At 39.2% G+C, this 23,653-nt stretch overlaps 1 protein-coding gene across 2 annotated transcripts in view; it reads right to left on the minus strand.

The window, feature by feature from the left end:
- trc (Serine/threonine-protein kinase tricornered) overlaps positions 1-23,653 on the minus strand; it is a 188,593-nt gene that overhangs the window by 110,561 nt on the left and 54,379 nt on the right. Inside the window, exon 1 of one of the 2 annotated variants that reach the window (XM_090383880.1) lies at positions 15,676-15,747. The exons of the other annotated variant lie outside the window; for it this stretch is intronic. Coding sequence (XP_090240006.1) covers positions 15,676-15,696 — 21 coding nt within the window. The 5' untranslated portion in view covers positions 15,697-15,747. Of the gene's footprint in view, positions 1-15,675; positions 15,748-23,653 lie in introns of those variants that run through there. 2 annotated transcript variants of the gene reach the window in all.

The following is a 23,653-nucleotide window of genomic DNA, read 5'->3' on the forward strand; positions in this document are numbered from 1 at the left end:
AACCGTCAGAAAATATTAAAGCATCTATATCTCAAGATACTTTCTCCAAGCTTCCAGCCATAACTCATCAAACACAGAATGTAACTACTGCAGAAAAATCTCAGTTACTCAAACACAAGTATAATATCACAATTATTCCCACAAAAGACCGAATTTTTCTTTCTAGACTTGGACCCGCCACTAAATCTGAGGATCTTATCAACCTAATTAAAGAAGAATATGGTTTCGGAGTAGATGTCCGTTCTCTGAAGACACGATGTCCCGCCTACTCATCTTTTATAATAACATGCCTTCCATCACAAACAGAAAAAGTGCTGAATCTAAGATCCCTTTTATCAGGGGCTCTAGTAAAACGCTTCACGGACAGACCATCAAGGGAGTCCAAAATCTCCTCTCCACCGGCATAGCAATCAGATACCCTGCTATCTACACATACTACGTTCTCCTCTCGTCATAGAATCCCCAGATCCCTACTGTTCAGTGTTTACCTTCAGAATTGCAGGAGTATAATTAGCAACCTAAACCACTTCAGAGCAATCCAAGGCTCACATATTTACGACATTTACCTGCTCACTGAAACCTGGCTCTCCATTGATATTGATGATCAGGAGATTATAGATGGACAATATACAATCCATAGAAAGGACATAGGATCTCGTGGAGGCGGAGTAGCTTTATACACTCTAACCATATACTCTGTGAAACTGCATCAAATTTCACAAATATTGAATCAGTATACTGCCTTCTTCATCTTGGCAAGTTAAAAGTTTTAATAGTATTGCTTTATTTTCCACCTCCCTTAACTAATATAGACCTCCAGTACTTAGAAAGCTCGCTGGAATCAATCTTCCCACTAATTCAATCTGCCGACATAGCAATGGTTTTGGGTGACTTTAACTGTCAAATGGCCAATTTAGGATCTTCTTCTCCATCACTGCAGACTAGGGCTCTCTTTAATATGCTTCACAGCTATGGTCTGGAACAAATTTGCAACTTTCCAACCAGAGAAAATGCCTACCTCGACCTAATATTTTCCTCTACTCATATAGATGTTCACACCGACAATCCCATATTTCACTCGGATCATTCACCAATTACTTTTGACATCACAGTGACTTCTCATAACTTCAAATGCAGCTCCCGTACTCCTCGATTCAATTTCAGAAAGGCTGACTGGCCTCTGCTCAACCTAGCTCTAAGAAATGTAGACAAGCAGCTCGCTGACGCTATGGATGACATCGATGTGCTCACCAACAACCTGATTAACTGTGTCCATTCAGTTATATTTGACATTGTTCCTCAATCCCATGTTACCGCACGCTCTACCTACCCGCACTGGTATAACAGTGAACTAATACGTAAAATTAAATCCAAAGAATTCTACAGAAACAAGTATAAGCAAACAGGTGACAGTCAATACTATGAAATATTCAGCCAACTCCGCAAAGAAGTGAAAACTCTCACAACATGTATACAGAGTCAGTTCAGGATAGTCTGCTTACTCACAGAGATATCAAACCATTCTGGAATTTCATGAAGCATAAGAACATTACCAGTAGAAAGTTACAACTCCGTAACGCAGATGGAATTCTCTTATCTGACGAATTCAGTATTGCTCAAGAGTTTGCCAAACACTTTTCCAGAATTCAAACAAATGATACATTGAGACCTGCCTCATTTCCTGACTTCACACCTGTTAAAGATGATATCCTCATTAATCTCTTTATCACTGATGAAGATTTAAACTCGGCATTAAAAAGCATGAGAAATGACTATGCTAGAGGCCCAGATGACATTCCAGGCTTATTTTGGAAAAGGACTGTCACTACATTGAAACCCCTCATACTGCGGATCTTCAACCTGTCTCTCAGGCTGGGGAAATATCCTAAGCACTTTAAGCAGGTCAATATAGTTCCTATTTTCAAAAAAGGTGATAAAAATGACGTATGCGATTACAGACCCATAACCTTGCAAAACAGCCTGGCTAAACTCTTCGACACAGCAGTGCACAAACATCTCTTCGAATTCTTCAAGCCTTTTATTGATCAGAATCAACATGGTTTCTGCAGTGGCAAGTCAGTAGTCACAAATTTACTTCCTTTCTGGCAATACACCTCGGAAGCTCTTGATAACCACCTACAAGTTGATGCAGTCTACACAGACATATCCAAGGCATTTGATAAAGTCCGCACGAACAACTTCTGGAAAAACTTAAGCTATATGGTATCCGTGACCCTTTGCTCTCATGGCTACGCAGCTATATTACGCATCGTTCCTTGAGCGTTATCATAGATCAAGTGAACTAAGACTGTTTTATACCACTAAGCGGAGTACCACAAGGCTCTCCCTTAGGTCCTCTTCTCTTCATTGTTTTCGTAAATGATCTTCCTTCTTTCATGTACACCTCCAATGTTCAAGTTGCTCTCTATGCAGATGACCTTAAGATCTACTCAGCAGTGAAGGAGACTACCGATTCTCAACAGCTTCAATGTGCTCTCAATAAATTCTCTCTGTGGCTATCTCTGAATGGCTTGTCTGCTAACCCCTCGAAGTGCAAAGTAATCTCTTTCTCATCTTGCAGATCTCCACAACTAATGAATACGGAGTATAGTATTAACTCTGTGATCATCGAAAGGTGTGACCAAGTTAACGACTTAGGGATTCTCTTTTCCAGCAGTGCTAAATTCGATGCCCATGTCCTTAAAATCACCAGCAAAGCATTCAAAACACTGGGATTCATCAAACGGAACACATACAAGTTCAAAAGCTACAGATATGCGGTTATCGTCTATAAAACTATTGTTCTGCCAATCCTTGAATTCAGTTCACCCATCTGGAATCCTCACACAAAGACTTTAACTAACAAAATTGAAGCAGTCCAAAAAAACTTTGTCCGTTACCTTACGTACTGCAATCCTCTATTCTATCACTCAGTGTATTATGAATCGCTGTGTGATTACTTTCATCTGAGGCCTCTGTACACTAGAAGAGTTACTGCTGACATCGCCCTTCTAGCCAAAGTAATCACTGGAATTTATGAAGCATCTGATATCCTGAGTAAAATAAACTTCAATGCTCCTTGTAGACAAGTCAGGAACCTTACACCGTTTCGCCTTGACTCTGCCAACACGGACTTAATGAAGTTCAGTCCACTGAACAGAATCAGCAAATCAGCAAATGACTCTCGCATTGACTTCTTTGACAACTCCCAATCACTGATGAACTCCATCCACAAGTTTGCCTCTTCACTTAAACTGCAAAGTGACTAGCTCACATCTAATTATTGTAGCTTTTTATTTGTTATATTATTTTTCTATTCTCTAGCGGATTAATTATTACTTGTTTTACCGGTAACTTAACTTAATACAATCCTCTTTTGTACATATGCTTTTATTGTTTGAATCTATATCAATGTTTATCGTCCTGTTGGATTTCATATTATTGTTATTATGTTTATTGATCTGATCTCAGATACACTGTTAATGGTTACCTGTTGTGTATCTTGTTATTAATAAAATAAAATAAAAATAAAATAAAATAAAGACAAAACTTAGAATCATCGATTCGTCAATTTTTCCAGTTGCCATTTATGGATGTGAAGGATGGAATCTGAAAACAGTTGACAGGAAGAAAATTGAGACATTTGAAATGTGGCATTAAAGGAGAATACTGTGTATTTCTTACCTTGATCGAAGAACAAATGAGTAGGTATTGAATAAAACTGGCAGGCCTAAAATTCTTCTTCATAGCATCAACAAAAGAAAACAAGGTTTTTGCACATATGGTAAGGGAAAACTTTCTGTTGAAGAATATAGTGGAAGGAAAAATTGAGGGGAAGAGGTGCAGAGGAAGATCTGCAACTAGTTGTAAGGATGGAATCGGTGAATTTTTGGGGATGACACTTTGGGATGCCGCTAGTAGAGCACATGATCGATGCATTTGGAGGAATTTGTTGGTGGCCACAACAGTTCCTAAGGTAGTTATGACTGGAAGAAAATGTGAAATGCATGAAAAAAAAAAAAAATTCTGTATTTCTAGTGGTCCAACATTAATGAAATTTGGGAAACTCGACAAATAGTTTGAACATAGCGAAATATAAAATTTCATGAAAATCCATTCACTGGGAGTCCAGTTATTACATACGGATGGATTGACAAAGAAATAATAATAGTCTGATTTCTATTAGCCCGCTTTTAATAAAATTTGGGACGGATCGACAGTCGACTCTGAAAGGCCAAAATATATAACATTTCATGAAAATCCATCCACTGGGAGTCGAGTAATTACATGAGAACAAGAAAAAAAATAATTACCGAGTGCGGACAGACGCACATGGTGAAGACAATATGCGCATCATATACATATTAAAGCGCACAAAAAAAAAAAGGAAAGGCCTTTGTCTTTCTTTTTAAAATAAATGCCAATCGGACAGAAAAGCATATTTATTATTACTGGAAATATCAATAAATTCTGAACAAAGAGCCGGTCACAGAGTTTAGAGACCCCAGATGTAAAAGTTAGTTTAGTTTATTCAGCACTCCTTGTCGATATATACAAGACGGCTCTTTATTGAGATTCCGTCCCTTTTCAATCGGGTGCGTTGCATCTGTCTATTCCTCTAAGGACAGTAAAAACCACAGATAAATATCTGTGGTTTTTACTGGTGTAAATATTAATTAATTGTTGCATCTGTGCGTTGCATCTGTCTATTCCTCTAAGGACAGTAAAAACCACAGATAAATATCTGTGGTTTTTACTGGTGTAAATATTAATTAACCTCCCCCCCCCTCCCCCGATTTGTCAACCCTAGAACTACGTGTAAGTTTGCACATAGTTCTAGGGCTGACAAATCGGTATTTATCTTAAGCTACAAGTTTGATAGCTTTGGACCGTATCAAAGTTCTCAATGATTGGTGCTATCAGTGACTGCTACCAACTTACGGCTTAAGATTCGTCAGAATATGGAGGAACTACTTCAATTATCAATTAGGAACCCAATCCTGTTGAATGACGTTGTCTGGCTGGTATTCCTTCAGTTATAGACATATATACCTGTCCAAAACGACAATAAATGAAACAACATTATGAGTCACCAGTAGCTACGAAACATGGTAGAACAGAAAGTTATTTTAAATATTTTAACCCAAAATAAACTTTTACTGGCGATCATTCTCACAGTTACTGATATGAAAAAGGATCCCCACTCTTATCAACTATCTTAACCAAAAATCAAAGTGCACTACCGTTCGCTGACCTGCGTCAACAGAAAGGCAACGTCTCCGGGTTTCATAAAAACCAAAATACAAACCGAGACCGCAACACTACGATACACTTGACCAAATAAAGGTAATTGTAACTCAAAGCACTATTTCAACGTCACGGTACTCTGTGGTTCGGCGTCAACTGGTACCAGGTCTTGGTTTTGCTGAGCAAACACTGGATTAATTACTTGCATGGCATGATCAGGAAACTTTTCACTTTTGTCTAGGATCAGGCGTCGATGCAACTTTAAAAACAGAGGTTCCAGAAGAAATTCCTATTTGTTTAAATCTCCACTGAAAGCGTCAGGTGCATGAGTAACATAAACACTGTGGCGATCCCAACCTGAAGTTAATACCCTACTAATTCCGGCACGAACCATTTTTAGAATCTCACTGGCAAGTTATATTATCCATTGAATTCCAGAATACTTTACCTATCACTGGGCATGAATGTTCACTGTTTACACAGCCACATGGTTGTGTAAAACATTTCCAATATGTAACAGGCAAATCTACCATGGTCAGATACATTGACGTAATTGTCTTCCCCTGCTACTATTGTATTTGGCAGAGATCAGGGCATTAGAGAAGATCTCTCCGCCACAAAACCAATTGTTCGTTTTTGAGCATTGGCTCCTCGAGTGGGCTTTCCATAAGCTCAAGTTACCACCACAGCTCAGGACGAGAGCCATTGCCAACATTAACAAAATTTCGAGGATCAGCGGCAGGCAACTCTTCTTACGAGTCAAACTCTTGGCTAGCCTTACCCGCTCTCCCTCCGTCTGAGATAGCTGTGCCTGAAGGATAACACTATTTTATCTTGATCAATTCCAGAGCTAAGGCCTCCCCCCACCTCATTCAAGCATGCCATCACCTATTTGACCGTTTTCTCTCACAGCAAATGCTATGGCGCGTCCATGATGTGGATGTCGACTTCAGAAGTTCGGTCAGGATTAGGTATATATATTCTCAACAATTTGTTGGAAGGTCCACATACCAACTGTTCTGCGTGTGGTACTGACGAAGAATCCGCCTGCTCTTTGGATCGAAGTTCGACTAGACTGTTCCCGTAGGCCTGATAAATTCAGGACCAATGTACAGGGAGTCTATAAATTATTCACATGATTATGAATCTCGATTAAAATTTTGTTGCAATAGGTACTGTAAGACGGTTTGCTGCATTTAATAAAGCAACTTAAGAATTTCTTATCACAATTTTTTTTCATACAACCGCACTTCAGTAAACCTTCACATGGGCACCTTTGGTAGCAGCTAGAATGTCAAGATGGTAGCCGATTTCATTCCAGTGTTTTGAAGCATCTCTTGAGAAATGGAAGTCACTGCCTGTAATGAACAGGCCGATCCATCAGCTACGAAATTTTTATTGGGGAAGTCGCGCATACGCAAGCTCCATTGTGGTGGTGATAGAACCCACGTGGCCGCATAACTTTCGACTGAGGTGCAGCATACAATTCGAGCATATGTACGTAATTTGCAGAGTTCACAGTGTTTTCGTAGAAGAAAAACAGTGCGTACCACACATTTCACTTTGAGACTATCAGACTTGTGTTCACGTACTGAGTGGGAATTTTCGAATCCTCCATATGCGACAATTGTCTGTTAATTTTACCAGACAGAGGAATATTGTTTAATCACTGAAAATATTTTACAGAAAGAAAAATGTTTTCAGTGTTCTCATCTTCGTCTATACGGTTGAGAATGTGAACAGCGAATACCTCTCGTTGTGGTTTGTAGTGAAGCTTAATTTCCTGGAGAAATTGCACTTTGTAAGCATAATGTTTCAATCTCTTGAGAATAACCCTGTACAACGTTGCTCGCGGTATTTGCAGCTGCAGGCTTGTCCAGTAGATAGATTTTGCCCGGATAAACACTTCCCGAATATCCAGAACTTTATCTGCAGATACACTAGGTCTACCTTTTCCTTTCTGGTGCACCATACTGCCGGTTTCTGGAAACTGTTTCAACTATCGCCTCACTGATTGTTCCGTACGTGGATCTTTCTGGAATTCCCGTTGAAAACGTCTCTTTACAGCCCCTGGAGATTTGGTATCCCACAACACGCACATTACTTTTTCCCTGAACTGTCGCCATTTTAATGCTATACTGTCACAACGCTTGCTGGGTTCAAGGCTGCCAACCGCATAGAAAAAACTCATTGAGTTTCTTTTTTTACTGCAGCAAACCATTTTAAGATAACTATTACAATAAAATTTTAATCGATATTCATAATCCAGTGAATAATTTATTGACGCCCTGTTTGTTGTTGTTTGTTTGTTATTTGGAGCATTAGCAACTAAGGCCATATTGCTCGGGGATATGCGGTGGTCATTCCTGACCTTTCCACATCCTCTGTATTTGGTGGTGACGGGCTCGAACCCCGGTCTAATCAAGAAGCATGTGCTACGCACTGCTGCTCCTTCCCACCTGGCTACGGAGGTGCCTTGACGCCCTGTACATGGAAAACTGAGTAAGTGTTAAAGATTAGTATCTGCACCTGACAGCTACAATTTAACTTTTTAATTTATATAAATATACGTCAGGATACCCTCAGTCCTAGCTATTTTGGTATCTTCATTTTGAAATCGCTAACCACAAACAAGAATGGCTGGTCAATGGCACTTTGATGCCTATCAAATAGTCTACTCATTTGTAGTCTGGAAGAACTGATCTATCAGTCTAATAACACGCCTACCGACTGAAAGCAATGGCAGAGTATTTGGGAGATAACGCGGACTCGAAACCGTGACCAAGATGCTACCACGCAATCTGGAGCTGTACAACTTACTGGAGATGAGATTAAAATGCGTGCCACCTAGTGAACGGTTTGGGAATGCTGACTTTGGTCCATATCAATGTTATCAATGATTGGTGCTATCAATGACAAGACATCGTTGCTATTTTCTATCCTTCGGTCTTCAAACAATTAAACTAGGGATAAGTAGTCCACGGATATTTTTTTTTTTTTAGCCGGAGGATAGATTTAATAGAGTTGTTTATTTATTAGGTCTGATGAGCTAGCATTTTTTTTCTTTTCTTTTTTTTTTTATTTAGATAAGAGGGAGCTCAGCTGTGTGCGATAAGATCGCTAATTAGAGTATTCCTATCTACGCCTTTGTTTAATTTCAAAGGGTTATCTCGCTTTCTCGGTTGTCACACTATACCACTAACCTTGATAAAACAGTCGTTGCAACCCGCTGGCAGTTTCAAGAGTTAAAGATGTAGATGACAGAAAAGGTTACGCACCGCTTTGGATTGATGAATATGAGGAGAAGCGGTGTTTAAATTTGGTGATTGCGGTTTTCTTTTGTGGATGGCTTGTGGCCAATTAAGAGACATACCAAACAGGCGCCATAACGTTTATATGTTAAATGCCGAATCTGTTGTAGGGTTTTAGGCGCATCGGCAACTTAGACCACATTGAGCCGTATATAACTTGTCGGTAAATTGAATGTGTTCTGTAGTCGATTTGTTGGATGAAAAACCAGAGTTTCAGGTTTTTATACAATAAACCATTTCAGGTTATTATAAAATAAACCATACCAGCCTCGCCTGAGACCGACTGAACTCATCCACGTTGTGAAAAACAATCGATAAAAGTTTCTCCCGTCACTAACGGAATTCGAACTCAGGTCTTTTACATCGAATGTAAGGACGGTGATTATACCCACTGTGCTATCCAAAGGGGCAAAACGCCAAAGCAACTAAGGCTATGAGGAATCTGTATTACGTTTGTTAATTACTTATGTTCTGTGTTCAATTTGCTGGACGAAAATCAGAGCTTCTGGAAAAAAATACAATAAACCCCTCCCCTGAGACTGCCTAACTCAGCCATGTTAAGAAAATGTCCATAAGATTTCCTTGTATCATTGATGGGGTTCAAACTCGGGCCTTTTCCACCCCGTTGTTTGTTGTATAGTTTTAGGCACATCAGAAACTTAGACTACATTGCGCTGTATATAATATGTTTGTAAATTGCACGTGTGGAATTACTTTGCTGGACGGAAAAACCAAGTTTCCGAGAGAATTTCCACCCATGTGGGGGACTGTGATTACATCCACTGTGGCAAGGAAGAGACATAAGCACACTACACTACCAAAAATGTTTCTGTAAATCGATACAAACGATTAAAAACAAATAAAGAAAATATTAACGTCAAGAATTAGAAAAGGGTTAATGCTGTACTGTAAAACAATCAGATTGGTAGGAGTGCAGATACAGTATAGTACTTTCTTTCACGAAGGAATGACGCCGACAACCGTACGAAGCAACAGCAGTAACTAGACACGCAACGACTGAACATGCGTAAACCGAAGCGCCGATTACAATAAACCGTCCTTTTTTCTGTCTTTGTATACGTCTAATCGAGACGTCATAAAAATGATAACATTAAACGATATGCGTCATAGGTTTAATCTGGTGTTCAACAAATGATAAGATAAGCACACCTCCAATTATTCCCATTAACGATGGAAAATTGGAACACTAACAACAAAAATATATTGTAATGAAAGACTAATTTCTCAAAAAACACTATTAATTAACTATTTATTAATGGTCGTAATTGTTATTCCTAATACGAGGTGTGGCAATAAAGTTCTCCAACTGGTGCTATAAAAAGAACACATAATGAAGGAGCTCAGAAATGATTTGTTCTCACTTTCATTCAAAGTAATCACCAACCTCATTGAATGCACTTATTACACAGTTCCAAAATTTTCTGAAAAAGAGAGCGAAGGCGTCCGAAGAGATGATGTTCAGTTCAGCAGTTATCACATGACACAGCAACAACCTGAAATCTCTTTCCCTTGCGGGCAGTTTTCACCTTGGGAAAGAGGCAGAAGTCTGTTGTTGCTAGATCGGGAGAGTAGAGTGGATGATTGATCTGTACAGTGCCATGTTTTGTCAGAAATATCCTCAAGAAACTGCTAAATGAGTGGAGGCATTGTCATGCTGCAACAAGAACTGCCTTTCTCTATAAATTGCGACCTCACCCATAAAATGCGCTTCAATTTCCTTTGAAGCACCTGCACGTAGAACGCAGCATTGGCTCTGACAATTTCCCGACCTTTTGAGACTCGGTCCTCATTTCGAGAATCTGATGGACTTGAACTTCTTGGGTCATCGCGAACATCCTCCCGTCTGTCCTTGATCCGCTTATACCATTCAAACACACTGGTACGACTTAAAATTTCCTCACCATAAACAGTTTTTAACGTTTTATACGTTTCTGTTGCAGATTTTTCCATTTTAAAGCAAAATGCGATATTCGTTCGTTGGTCTTTTGCAAAATCGTGACATGAAACGTTAGCGCTACTAACGAAACTGGTTGTCACTTGCAACTTGTCTGCCTACTGGACAATCTCTTTACCAACCATCTGTTGTAGAAAGTTTGAACTTCAACACACCACTTCCGTTTATTTTCAAATTCATCGAACATGACTGCAACAGCACCAGTCTGGGAACTTTATTGCCACACTTCGTATACTGTTGAACGTTAATCATAAAAATCGGATAAGTTTATGTCTAAATCAACTCTTATTTAGAAAATAACACTGATACACAATTTTTGCTGAATGAAAGTTATGAGCATAGTTTTATTTCCTATCTGATGGGACTGCCAACCACTAATTTTTCTTCTAGACGTCAGAATTTTCAAAAAAAAAAAAAAAAAAAAAAAAGTCATTACAGCTGCAGCGCATCTAACTGGCATATGACAATATGACATATTAAAGTAATGAAAGTGTTGTACGTGTTCCTTTTCCACTTTTAAAATTTAATAACTCGAGCGATAAGATCTATATTCGATACGACGAGTGGTATCGAAAAACCAGTTAAAAACATTAGTTCAAAGTTCCACCACCAGGAGCTAAGTGCTTTATTCACTCCAACAAACAATTTAAAATTTGAATTCGTTATAGACAATACAATGACTTTGAGATCGGAGAATTAGCGTGTTTCCTCGTTGTGGTCTTATTTTTAGTCGGCAAGATGAAAAGATTGGAGCTATAGCCTTAACTTCAGTAACCAAGTCAGGTCAAGTTATTTTTAAAATGTTGCTTAATAACAAAGAACTTTTAATAACATTTTATTACAAGAATTGCGATTGCGAGTGCGTATCAAATACAGGAAAAAATGTCTCAAGGCTTCCCTGTTCCAGAAGAGCCGCATTAAACGTAGTAAGAGGGGTTTGAAGGTTTTTCTTTGATTCAAAGAACTGATTTTTGAATGCAACAGGCCCGATCAAATTCTGTAGCGTTCGCTATACATCTGGTGTAATGGTATTCCCTAGAGCATGGTACGTAAAGCCTTAATGATAGGCATCTAACCATTTCTCTAAAAAATCAAACATCTGCATAGACTGAAATTTATCAAAGCGGTCGTGATTTCGCTCAATGGATAATTGACAAGGATGCGCAGGATCGAGTGGTTATTTAATTTCCTTGATGGATGTGATAGGCACAGATTGTCGAATTTGGACTAGAGGAAAAACCATCTTGTGCATCTTGAGGAATTACTCCATCCATTAATGGTTACAGTTGGTTGGTTGTCGTAGGGTTTTAGGCGCATCAGCAACTTAGGCCCTATTGCGCCGCATATAATGTGTCTGGAAATTGCATGTATTCTGTGGTCGATTTGCTGTTTGCTGAACAAAAAGCAGAGTCTCGGGGAGAAAAACCATGCTACTCTCGCCTGAGGCAGACTAACTCAGCTACGTTGTGAAAAAGACCCATAAAAATTTCTTGCGTCATTGATGGGTTTCGAGCCCGTGTCGTTTCCACCTGGTGTAGGGAGGGCGGTGTTTATGCCAACTGTGCTACCCACGAGAGCAAAGGTTACGAATGGTGTGGATTTACGTCCCTTTTTTAAAAAACTTTTTTCTCCTTTTTTCTTTAAAATCACTAACAATCGAAGACATTTTGAGGCAAGCATAATTAAAGGCACACCATGTTGTGGACCAAATGGAAGCATAATTTTTATGCACTACCTTTTGGTGCTACGACCTATGGTTACAATGACAAACAGTTCCTGCAAGAAAATCTTCACGGAACAGCGAATCAACAGTCGACATACCACCCTGAATATTATGAACTGTATTTTCTAGCAATGAAAGTGTTATTGTAGGAGTTTTAATTATTAATTACCATTAATATCTGTGATCGTTATTATTAACAATGTAATTTTTTTTCAGATGATGTGCGACGTCTGTGTGTCAACAAGCCTGATTCCTGTGAAAATATTTCACACCACCAAATCAGAGACGAAGACTCACTGAACTTTTTACAAGAAAGTTTATCGTAATTACCTTGGAGTTAGAATTTGTGACTAATCATGAGCGCCTAAAACTGTCATCCATGTGTTGAAAATATCAGGCTAGCTTAATTGAAAACGAAAAATCCCTTGCATCCGGTGTACCTGTGGTGTGGAATTAACCTAGAGATTACATATTGGTTTGCTATTTTTGCACGTGCAATTATCACACGACATAGCAACAAAAACAAAGCTGCAATAGAATATCCAAATCTAATTGGATTAACAGGCTATTCGTCCTGTTTCCCCACAATGAAGATCTAATAATTCCAGCTGTCTCAGAATTTTGATACTTCCAGTGGAGACCCTGATTTTGATTGTTCCCAAAATAAGCAAAATGAATTTTAAGGTACTGGTGAGAAGTCACAACAAAGAATACAACAGATTACAGAAACCGTTCAGCAGAACAGCCCTACTAGACTCCAGGTGTAATGAAGAGCATCTACTGGCACTTCATTTGTTCGATATAGGAACACAGAGAATTCGTTCTCTTCTATTACAAGGAGGAATTTCTCGCGTTCTGCATCGACATACATTGTTTAACCATTGTAATGGATGATAAGTATGATCCATCGGAATTGGAAATTCTCCACTGACAGCTCAATGACGAACTTTAAAGAGTTCTACTACACAATGGGAACATGTTCCTTTGAATTGCGGTCGCCTATTGTACAACCTTAGTGGAAACTTACGACAGTCCGAAATTCTTGTTAAAAGGGTAAAATATCGTGATCATCGGTGGATAGTTTTATGGTGATTTGAAGATGTTAACTACATAGATTAAACAACAGTTGGGTTACATAAAATCCATTGCTTTCTATGTGAATGGAAGAAGGACTAAAGATGACCACTAGATTAGAAAATAGGCATAATGTAATACTTGATGAAACAGTTTAAGGCAGGACCGAAACTTTGACGCCTGTTTCAAAATTTCCTGAAATTAAGTGATACTAACCTCTATACTGGTGTTTTCGACAGACTAAATCAGAGAGTTGCTACAAGACGATAATTTCACAGCTTCCATGTCTCAAAAGTGGAAGCCCATTTAGCACTCAAGAAATATAAGTGGCCAAAAGAGGTCTAATATAATATAACTTGGAAGCAAGAATATCATCAATGAGCCATTGACTCTACCAGCAAAAACTCGTGAAAAATTTCTTAGGCATTTCTAAATCAAAGGACTATGAGAAGATTGTCAACAACATACTAATTTCAATAAGCTACATAGGATGTAACATGGCTGCCCTCGCGGGGTAGCACAGTACGTATAGGCCCCTTCCAACCCAAACACCAGGTGGAAAAATCCCTGGTTACAATCCGTCAATGACCTGAATAAATTTTATGGGCTTTTTCACAACATGGCTGAGTTAGTCGGTCTCAGGCGAGGGTAGCACGGTTTTTATTCCAGAAACTCTGGTTTTTCGTCTAGCAAACAGGCAAACCGACCACAAACACCGGGTTTATTTTTCGCAAAACCGCCTTGAGTTTCCACGAGGATTCATGTGATCAATACAAGTTTCAAAAAAGGGTAAATTGATCCGTATGCAAGAGAAGGACGTGTCGAATCACTAAATGAAGTACTGATTCACTGAGACGTTACCACCGGTTCTGAATATTATATACTGTACTGAATTTTTAAAATACATATTTTGTAGTAGTAGTAGTGGCATGTAATGCAAGAAAGCAAGTGTATGAGCTTATGCAGCATCTGCCAAAAAAAAAAAAAAAAAAACACACCATTCCCTCCAAATGCCTCTCCAGTTCCTCCTTAAATTTATTTAACCTATCATCTTCCACAACGACAGATGGAAGTTTGTTCCAGCAATTAACCACCCGCTGGCTAAAGGCAAATTTCCGCACATCTATTCTACATCTGTCTTTTCTTCATTTGAATTTATGCCCCCTTAGGTTCGTAATCTGAACAAGTGGAAGGATCCCATCAGAATTCAGCGTGCTCAACCCATTCAAGGTCTTATACACCTCAATCAGATCACCGCGCAGGTGCCTAGTCTCCAGCCACTGCAATTTGCAGAACTTAAGCCTCTCTTGGTAAGAGGATCCCTTCATTCCCCTCACCAATCTTGTTCCCCTTCTCTGTACACGCTCAAGCAAATCTACATCCTTCCTAAAATGAGGCCTCCAGACCTGTACACAGTACTCAAGGCGTTATAGACAATACATTTTTATTTTTCAAATCTGTGCAAAAACTGACGTGACAGAACTAATATAGTTGGGCAAGGACGTTACGTGGTTGTTTTCCATTAAGATTATTACTATATTTAATACCACGTGAAATTAATAATATAGCTAATTAAGCTATTCGCCTAAACTACTATACATTAAGGTGACGTTCCAGGCATCTTACCAATACCCAATCATCAGACCATGCTGTTGGGGGAACAGAAAGAGTTACAAATTTGAATTACCAATATTCCGAATTGTAATATTGGTAATTGTAATATTGATAAATTGGTAATCGTAATATATTAAAATTTGTAATCCTTTCTATTTTCGGTTCCCTCCCCCACAGCATGGTCTGATGATGGGTATCGATAAGATGCCTGAAACGTCACCTCAATGTATAGTAGTTTAAGCGAATAGCTTCATAAACTATTATTAATTTTACGTGGTACTAAATGCAGTAATAATCCTGGGGTGACATAGTAAAATCAATAACTGATTTGGAATCAGCACCTTAAAACTGTACAAGTTCATCTATTTGCATTAAAGAAACAGAATATTTTTCAATGTATATCAGCGTAATCAAAGCAAACAGTCATAATTTGAAACAAAACAAGATGCTATTCAAATAACATCTTCAAAACATTTTTCTATTGACAAAAAATATACATAATTAGCTGCTTAATTTATAATTTCGCGTGATTACTGATACCTAAAATACCGATAAGAATTTTTCAGTGTTCAACCACAAAGAAGTATTTTACATACGTCGTTGTAAAATACATAGTTAAAACTTCATACCAGCTTTGAAACACACATCTTACTTTAAAATAAAAAAGTTTATCTATTTATATATATATTTTTAAAACTGATAATCCCACAAAATAAATTAAATACACCTACTTTTATCCAGAATGGTAGCATAGCACATATTAATTCCTACAGATCACATTACATGTCCAGGTCTGCGTTCTGCACCGGTCACAAAATAGAGAGACAGAAAGAGAGAGAGAACAGATCTCGTCTCGTATACTGGCAGTGTCTCAACGTATACATGTACACAGTGAAGTCGAATGCACACACATTTCGCTGAGTATCAGGAGACAATAGCGTCAAGAAAACCTAACGCACACCTGTACATGCATATCGAAATGGAATTAAAAAAAAAAAAAAGGTGGTAGTTTATTAAAATCTGAATCACCTCTTCCAAAGTACAGTGATATGTACACCAATCTTCAGCTATCGCTATACAAACACATGACAATCAAACTCGAGTACGATGCTTATCCTCTTTGCTGTTTCTTGATAAGTGGTCACCAATACCATAAAACCGGGACCAGTTTTTAAAATCAAGGATGTGCTATCATCCCTTCAACGGTGTAATATACGTTAGAATTGGGTCAGCTCACCTTACTTGTTCTTAGTAACGCTGGTTGGCCTACTTCTGCTTGCCAACTGCAGCACTCAGAGAATAATACAAACTTCTACCACGGCTACACATCATCGAATCCTTTTTTTAAAAAAAAAATAATTATCGAAGGTACCGGAATACAGAAGAAAGCAACACCGTCCTTTCATAATTTGTTTCCACAGGTAATACATCTATTTGGGACGGGGGTGGAGGGGGGGGGGACAACGAAACGGATCACTCTGTTTCACTTCATTACGGGGGCCCATGTCATTCAATTCGTTTCAGTTGGTTAAATAAAGCGAGACTGCTGACCATTACTACTTTCAATGTATTTTAATGGAGGCAAAGTTGTGCCACTTAAGAGATATTTATAGACAAAAGTCACTGAACCTATTTCTTACACAAAAAAAAAACAAAAAACTAATGGGCAAAACATGTAACGGATACAGTTAAAGTACACCGATACATCTACCGCATAATGAAAAGACTTAACAGTTAAATTTATCATGTGGTAAACCATTAACGTTCAGGAAACGTACACTGAGTGGGCACTTTATTAGGTACACCTGGCCTTTTCATGAAATGGAGCACTCCTTCAGTAACAGCATCACGCGTTCGTAATATGCGATATAAAGCGCGTAGGCACATAGGGATGCTGTTTACGTGCAGTTAATTACGAGAATGGACAAGATGAAAGTTTCAAATGACTCAATGTGACATGGTAGTCGGTGCCAACGCTCCATTAAGAGTATCTCGAAAATAAACCTGCTCATATTTTCACGTATGACTGTCTTGTTATGTGTAGAAACTGGTCCAATAACATCCATCTAACGGCGATCCTGTGCTCGGAAATAGTTCGTTTATGCAAGAGGACAAAGGAGGTGACAAGACTTTTGCAGGATGAGAGAAAGGCTACATTCATAATGGACTTTGCGTGTTTGTTACACGGTGCCAGCAGTTTCCCACAAAACTGCACTTGTGGCCCTGTGAAGATGCCAGACTGTACAGGGAGATGAGTGCGAGTTTTGCTGGGTAATTTGTTGGTCTGTTGCTTGTGTTGTTTATCTGGCTACTTCGTTACTGGCGCGATTACTATGGAAGGTACCTCGCAGCATCCGGTCAGTAGAGGGGAAATTTGTGAGACTGAAGGAGGGATGATGACTGAGAAGGCATTCCCCTGGCGAGTGCCTAGATTGAAACAAAAATAGGTGGGGGGGCCCTGAAGAAGGGCGAGATAGGATGTCAAGAAAAGTAAAAGGATGACAGAAAAAGAAAGCCATAGTGGTTGCAGGGCTTCCACTGAAACCAACGCAGGAAGGGCTTCAACAACACCAAGGAACACCGCGCGGAGTGGAAGAACCAGGCGTACCAGGAAAGCAGTATACCGTCAGCGCGCGGAGATGGGGGGGGGAACCCCTGGTGTCGTCAGACAACTAACACACTTTATACTGTTAGCACGTCAAAGGGGCTGGGCCAACTGTTCAAAAGCCAAGTTTGTGGTATCCAAAGAAAAGCAACAAGAAAAAATAAATAAAAACAATAAATAATACAGCAGGTAATTGTATAAGTTACAGGTAAGAAAGCAACAAAGAAGGCTGTCTTTCTTGCTGAAGGTCCTACCGGGAGGAGGTTTCCAGTTACCTGGAAATCTCCTCAAAACAGAGAGACGGTCGAGAGGTCGAAGTAACAAAGCCGAGAGAGATGGTGGCGAGAGCACAAGCGCCTGTGGTAAGACGTATGGGTTGAGGGTAGTGCAAGTGGGCTTGAAGTGGCCATGGTAGTCGTATTCACGTTGGGTGCAGTCTTTACTATTGAAAGGTGCGGCGGTTGAAAATAGCTTTAGCGTAGGAGGTCAAGGCTTGGAAGGCTTCTTTGGATGCGATAAGCTAATGTTCAAGTTGAAATGCTGATGCTGTGATACCCAGCTCTTGTAGAAGGTTCAGTCTAAGGTCAAGAGAGACTGGACAAATATTGATGCCGTGGTGTCAAATTTCCTCGTCCCCACAAGAACAGAGTGCATCTTCTTAGATTCCCAGGTCCAGAAATTTACTGTTAAAGGTTCCATGTCTTATAAGGAGAAAACTTGTCTGAAGGTTTGGATTCAAGTCGTTGTCCTATTCATGATGCACACGTTGGGGAAAAAAATTCTGGTAATTTCAACTTTTGGGCTGGTTGTCCACCTGTTCTGCCACCGGGTAACAAGAGCCTCCCAGTTACCTTTGTTCTCGCACATTGATGCCTGTCTCAGTTTTGATATTGAAGATATCTGAGGTTTAGTTGTGTTTAACGGCATGCCAGAGCCTGCAGCAAGCAACGTGGGGCTCAAGGGGGTCTCCCCGTAAGGACTTGAAGTGCGACGGTAGAAGCTGTCTGAAAGGTCCCTCAACCCCAGACTCTTCTTGTAATTCTGGCGAGGATGGTGTATTTTTTTCAGTAAAATAACAACCCAGTATAACACTGGTAGCAAGAGGCATTTCAGAAAGCACAACTCAGTGTACGTTGTCACGAATGTGATTTTTATAGCCTTCTTTTCTTAAAATTCTTTCAATTATGACGATCACTCAATCTAGGGAAACAGAAGCAACTCCACATCATGACAGATCCACCACCGTGCTCGATCACATTGTTTTTTTGTCTGTCAGCACCGGGGGTCTCCCCCAACTCCACGTTATGGTTGGTTGATATGATGTTTAATGGCACAAGGGCTGCTAAGGCCATATTGTGCCTCCAACTCCACGTTATTGCTCTGTGCATAATATAATACTCTGCATAAGGCCAGGGTGTGTTTTGTGAAGTATTAGTGTGGGCGGTATTGTTGCTGTGGCCACTTAGCCTGGGGGCCTGTGGAGAGCCACTAACACCCCCAGTTTCCATCACCATCCTCGGGAGGTGGGCCAGGACACATTAGGAGAAAAGAAAGCTCTGACGAAGTGAATTCTGGTGTAGCCTAGGCATCCAAGGATATCTCCCCCCCCCAAAATAATAATAATAAATAATTTTATTAGAAAGGAGATAATGGGGAGATAGGAGAGGGTGGGATAAAAGGAGCAGAGAACAGAGGGTGGGGCAATAGTTGAGGCACTCGCCTGATTTGAAAGAGGAGACGGTAAAGGGACCCCTGGTACAGAACGCCCATCCTGGTCCAGACGGTGGGAGTTGAAAGTGGGTGGTGTTGCGAAACACCACGCAAAAGGGGGTAGGGGCCACCCAGGATGGAAGAAGGAGACTCAACCACCCCAGGTGGTAGGAATAAAAGAACATAGGGAAAGAGATTCCTATGGTGGAGTATGCTTTTTGCAACCCTGTCCCATACTGGCTTGGGGTTACCCTAAAGGCCAGTGTCAGCATCTAACACCATGCCAGCTAGGAAATGCTACAACATGGTTGTTGTTATTTGGTTTTTAGGAGCATTAGCAACTAAGGCCATATTGCTCCGGGGGATATGCGGTGGTCATTCCCTGACCTTTCCACATCTTCCGTATTTGGTGGCTCACGGGCTCGAACCCCGGTCTAATCAAGAAGCATGTGCTACGCACTGCTGCTCATGCCCACCTGGCTACGGAGGCGCCCTACAGCCATCAGTTTGTCCAGTAAAGAGGCTAAGATAGAACATGCAATTAATAATTTAAAAAAAAAAAAAAAGAAAAAAACTTTCATTCACTCAAAATTCACACAATTTTACTTTTTATAGTTTTTTTCTTACACTTTCTATTTTCTTTTATTAGATTAGATAATTGAGAGCTATTAAGTGCTCGATAATTCCTATCTTCTATTATATTATAAATCAACAGGGATTACCTTTATTTTTGATATAGGAAGCTTCTTTTCCAACTCTCCTAGTCCAACTCGCTAATAATTCTTGAGAATGGCGATATCTATTTTGTAAAGCAGGTGGGACATCTTCCCCACTGTCAGAACAGTAGTGTTCAGACCGTGCGGTCTCAACAATGAGCGACCATGGCTGCTGTCTACAAACACCATACTTCTGGCAGCATGGAAACCATTACTTGGATTGGCATAAAATTAGATTTTTGAGGTCTAAACTGTTTAATAAATATGGACCGATTATTTCTTTCGGTCCTATAGCTGGACTTTAGAGTTAAATTTAGGGGTCTAATAAAATTGGATATGGGGGGTGGGGTCTCTACATTCCTTAAGTTGGACTAGAACTTTTCGGGCGTCATGTTCACAGGAACGGAGCAACTCACAATTAATCCGAAACTTTTGTCTTATGTTGTAGTGTTTGTTCTTCACGCATGCGTATAAGTGACCAATCGTCTGACAATAGGAATAGCCTACGGATATTGATTGACATCAATAGGACAATAGGAATGGCCTATGGATACCTACACTGCCCTACCATTAATATCCAGACACCTCTCCATGGATGGTGAAACAGGTACTATGCATGCAACACGTCACAGAACCTGCTATAAATATGCACACTGGGCTTCGAACAGACAATTACAAAAAAGTGGGCATGCAAGAAGACACGTTCAACAGAATTAACAGACTTACAACGTGGAATGATAGTAGGATGCCACATAAGCAAGCGTTCTGTACGAGACATCGCAGTCACTCTGGGGATCCCTAGGTCAACGGTTAGTGATGTCATATGCAAATGGCAGAGGAATGAGACTGAATCTGCCATAAAAAGTCCTGGTAAACCCAGAAAACTAAGAGAACGTGACAAGAGAATTCTGCGAAGAACTGTGCGCGAAAATAGTAATTTCCCATTGTCTCAAGTCACATAAACCATCTGTCAGAGTATTGGGACTAATGTCAGTACAATACGAAGGACACTCCATGATATGGGTTACAATGGTCGTGCAGCTATCCACAAGCCATTGATCACCTCAACAAATTCTAGACGCCGATTAACATGGTGTAAGGAGCGCGAATCCTGGACTGTAGAGGAGTGGAAAAAAGTCCTGTGGACAAACGAGTCGAGGTTCGCAATCTACCAGTCTGATGGCCGTTCCTGGGTGTGATGAATGCCATGGGAACAGTTCCTTCCTGATCGTATCCTCCTAACAATGAAGTTTTGTGTCATGGTATGGAGCTTTTCATGGTTTGTCTTGGGCCCCATTAGTCGTTATCGACAAAACCATGAACGCTATGCAATAGCAGGACATCCTGGACAATTATGCACTTCTAACATTATGGCAATACTTCGGGGAAGGCACATACCTGCATCAGCAAGACAACGCGCCATGTCATACTGCTCGGGTCGTAATAGTGGTTTGAGAACACGGTAGTAGAAAAGTTAGATTGGCCAGCCCAGAGTGTTGATCTGAACCCTATCAAGCATCTTTGGGATGTATTGGATCGTCGGGTACGTGCATGTCAGGATCGACCAAAGAACAAGGCTGAACTGGTGGCTGCATTAAAGGCTGAGTGGAGGAATTACCATCATAAAAACAAAAGGTTTCTGCACAAAATATTAAATGACACAATAAAAGCTCTCTTTTTTCTTTTTTGTCTAAAGGCAGGTGTCCGGATATTAATGATAGGGCAGTGTATACATCAATGTATAGTAGGAGAACAGCCTAATAAACTATATTAATTTTCACGTGGTATAAGAGTGGTTTTAGTATAATAATATGTTTTATTAATTAACCATTGACAACCTTGGGCAGCATAACAAATGTTAAAGGACCATACATGGCCCGCGTGTTCTACGGACTTCTTAAATTCTTTAAGGATGAAGAGGAAAGTCGTTACTAGCATATGTAAGTTAGTTTCCATTCTGAAATTATATAATCTCGTCTAGCTGTCCAAATGTCTGACGCCTCCCTTTCGATATGTTGCAAAAATAGAATACGGAGATGAATCAGAGTGCGTCTGACTCTCCCTTCTTTTTCTTTCGCTCTCTCTTCTATTCCTTTAAGAAATTTTATATCCACTTTGAAATCTGAGAATAATTATCTCTTGTACAATTATGCCATACACGATTTTCTAAGACCCATTTTTAATAACTACATCTCACCAACAACATAAAGAGTCATTAATAACATCAGTCGCCCCGGTGTTTTTATTCTGGTGTCATGAACTAAATGAGGTACCTGACAAAACGCTGACGAGGCAAAGTCTGAAGTGTCCTTTGATAATCTGTTAATTACTGGCAGCCTTATCAAAAGATAAAGTTGAAACATGGAAAACATAATGCGCTGTGTAAAGGGTAAGAGTTGATAATTATCTGATTGTCAATGGCCTTCAGGATGGCAATGGTTTGACAATAGCATAAAAAAAAAAAGAAAAGAAAGCATATTCATTTAGTGCGAGTTGAACGATCAAACAGGTTCTGAGTAAAACTTCCGTGAATGACGTCACAATGAAAAATATAACTGGTTCTCTGTCTTTTGTTAACATGTTCGGCTGCTTTTTTTTGAAATCTACATATTACATTATTGTAATGAAACCGTTTACACAGTTTCAAAATCGCACAGCAGAAACGATGGACCGACAATAATTAAAAACAACAATAAAAAAAAAAAGAAAAAAAAAAAAGATATATTATTCCCGGATAAGGGAAAGTCAGAACAAGTATTACTAAATAGCTGGAGGGAAAACCAAAACATTCATTGTAAACACCAGCTGTTTATTTTGCAGGCGTAAACCAATGCGTGAATAAATGTCAACTGTAGGAGTAATTTTATACGGTAAAAGTATGGCACGTTAACAATAAATAATTTTCTACAGCCTCTCCCCCCTTACATTTAATGTAAAGTTCACAAATTTCTATTTTTTTTAAAAACCACAATAGGGAAAGATCTCTTTGAAGAGAGATGAAACGTCCCCATATGCAGGGTGTATTACACTAGTTATTCCAATAAAAATTTTAATTTAGAAGAATTTACCCAAAAAATATATATATAAAATTGAACGAAAAGAAAAAAAACAGTTCCAAAACAAACTGCTAATATTACTTATACGGTCCATTTGTTCTGATAACAAACCATGTACAGGTTGAAAGTAGCATTTGATTTAATTTTTAATTAACCGTGCCTTAAAGAAGTACTGAAATCTGTTTTTCAGTTTGTCATCATGCGGTTAATGTTTTGATTTTCTTGAGTCTTTATAGAGGTATAATGTTTGGAAAATTTCGAATTGGACCATACAAAATGGCGGCGGACGTTTATGCTACATCTGTCAACAGACAGTTTGAATTTCACAATTTTATAAACAATGATATCGGATGGCATGAATACAAAGAATGTACTTTCGTTCACTCTATCTAATCGCTGTGTTTTTTTTTTTTTTTTTAATTAATTAATTATTTATTATTTTTTTTTCTTTTAATTAATTTTTTTTTTTATTTTTTTTATTTATTTATTTATTTATTTATTTTTTTTTTTTATTTTATTTTATTTTATTTTTTTTTTATTTATTTATTTATTTATTTATTTTTTTTTTAACTTGGTCTCCGCTCAGGAATCTGAGGCGACCCTGACGGAGACTAGCCAGAGA

This window comes from Mastigoproctus giganteus, chromosome 10, assembly GCF_048544385.1.
Source record: "Mastigoproctus giganteus isolate SK-2022 chromosome 10, ASM4854438v1, whole genome shotgun sequence".
Classification (NCBI taxonomy): domain Eukaryota; kingdom Metazoa; phylum Arthropoda; class Arachnida; order Uropygi; family Thelyphonidae; genus Mastigoproctus; species Mastigoproctus giganteus.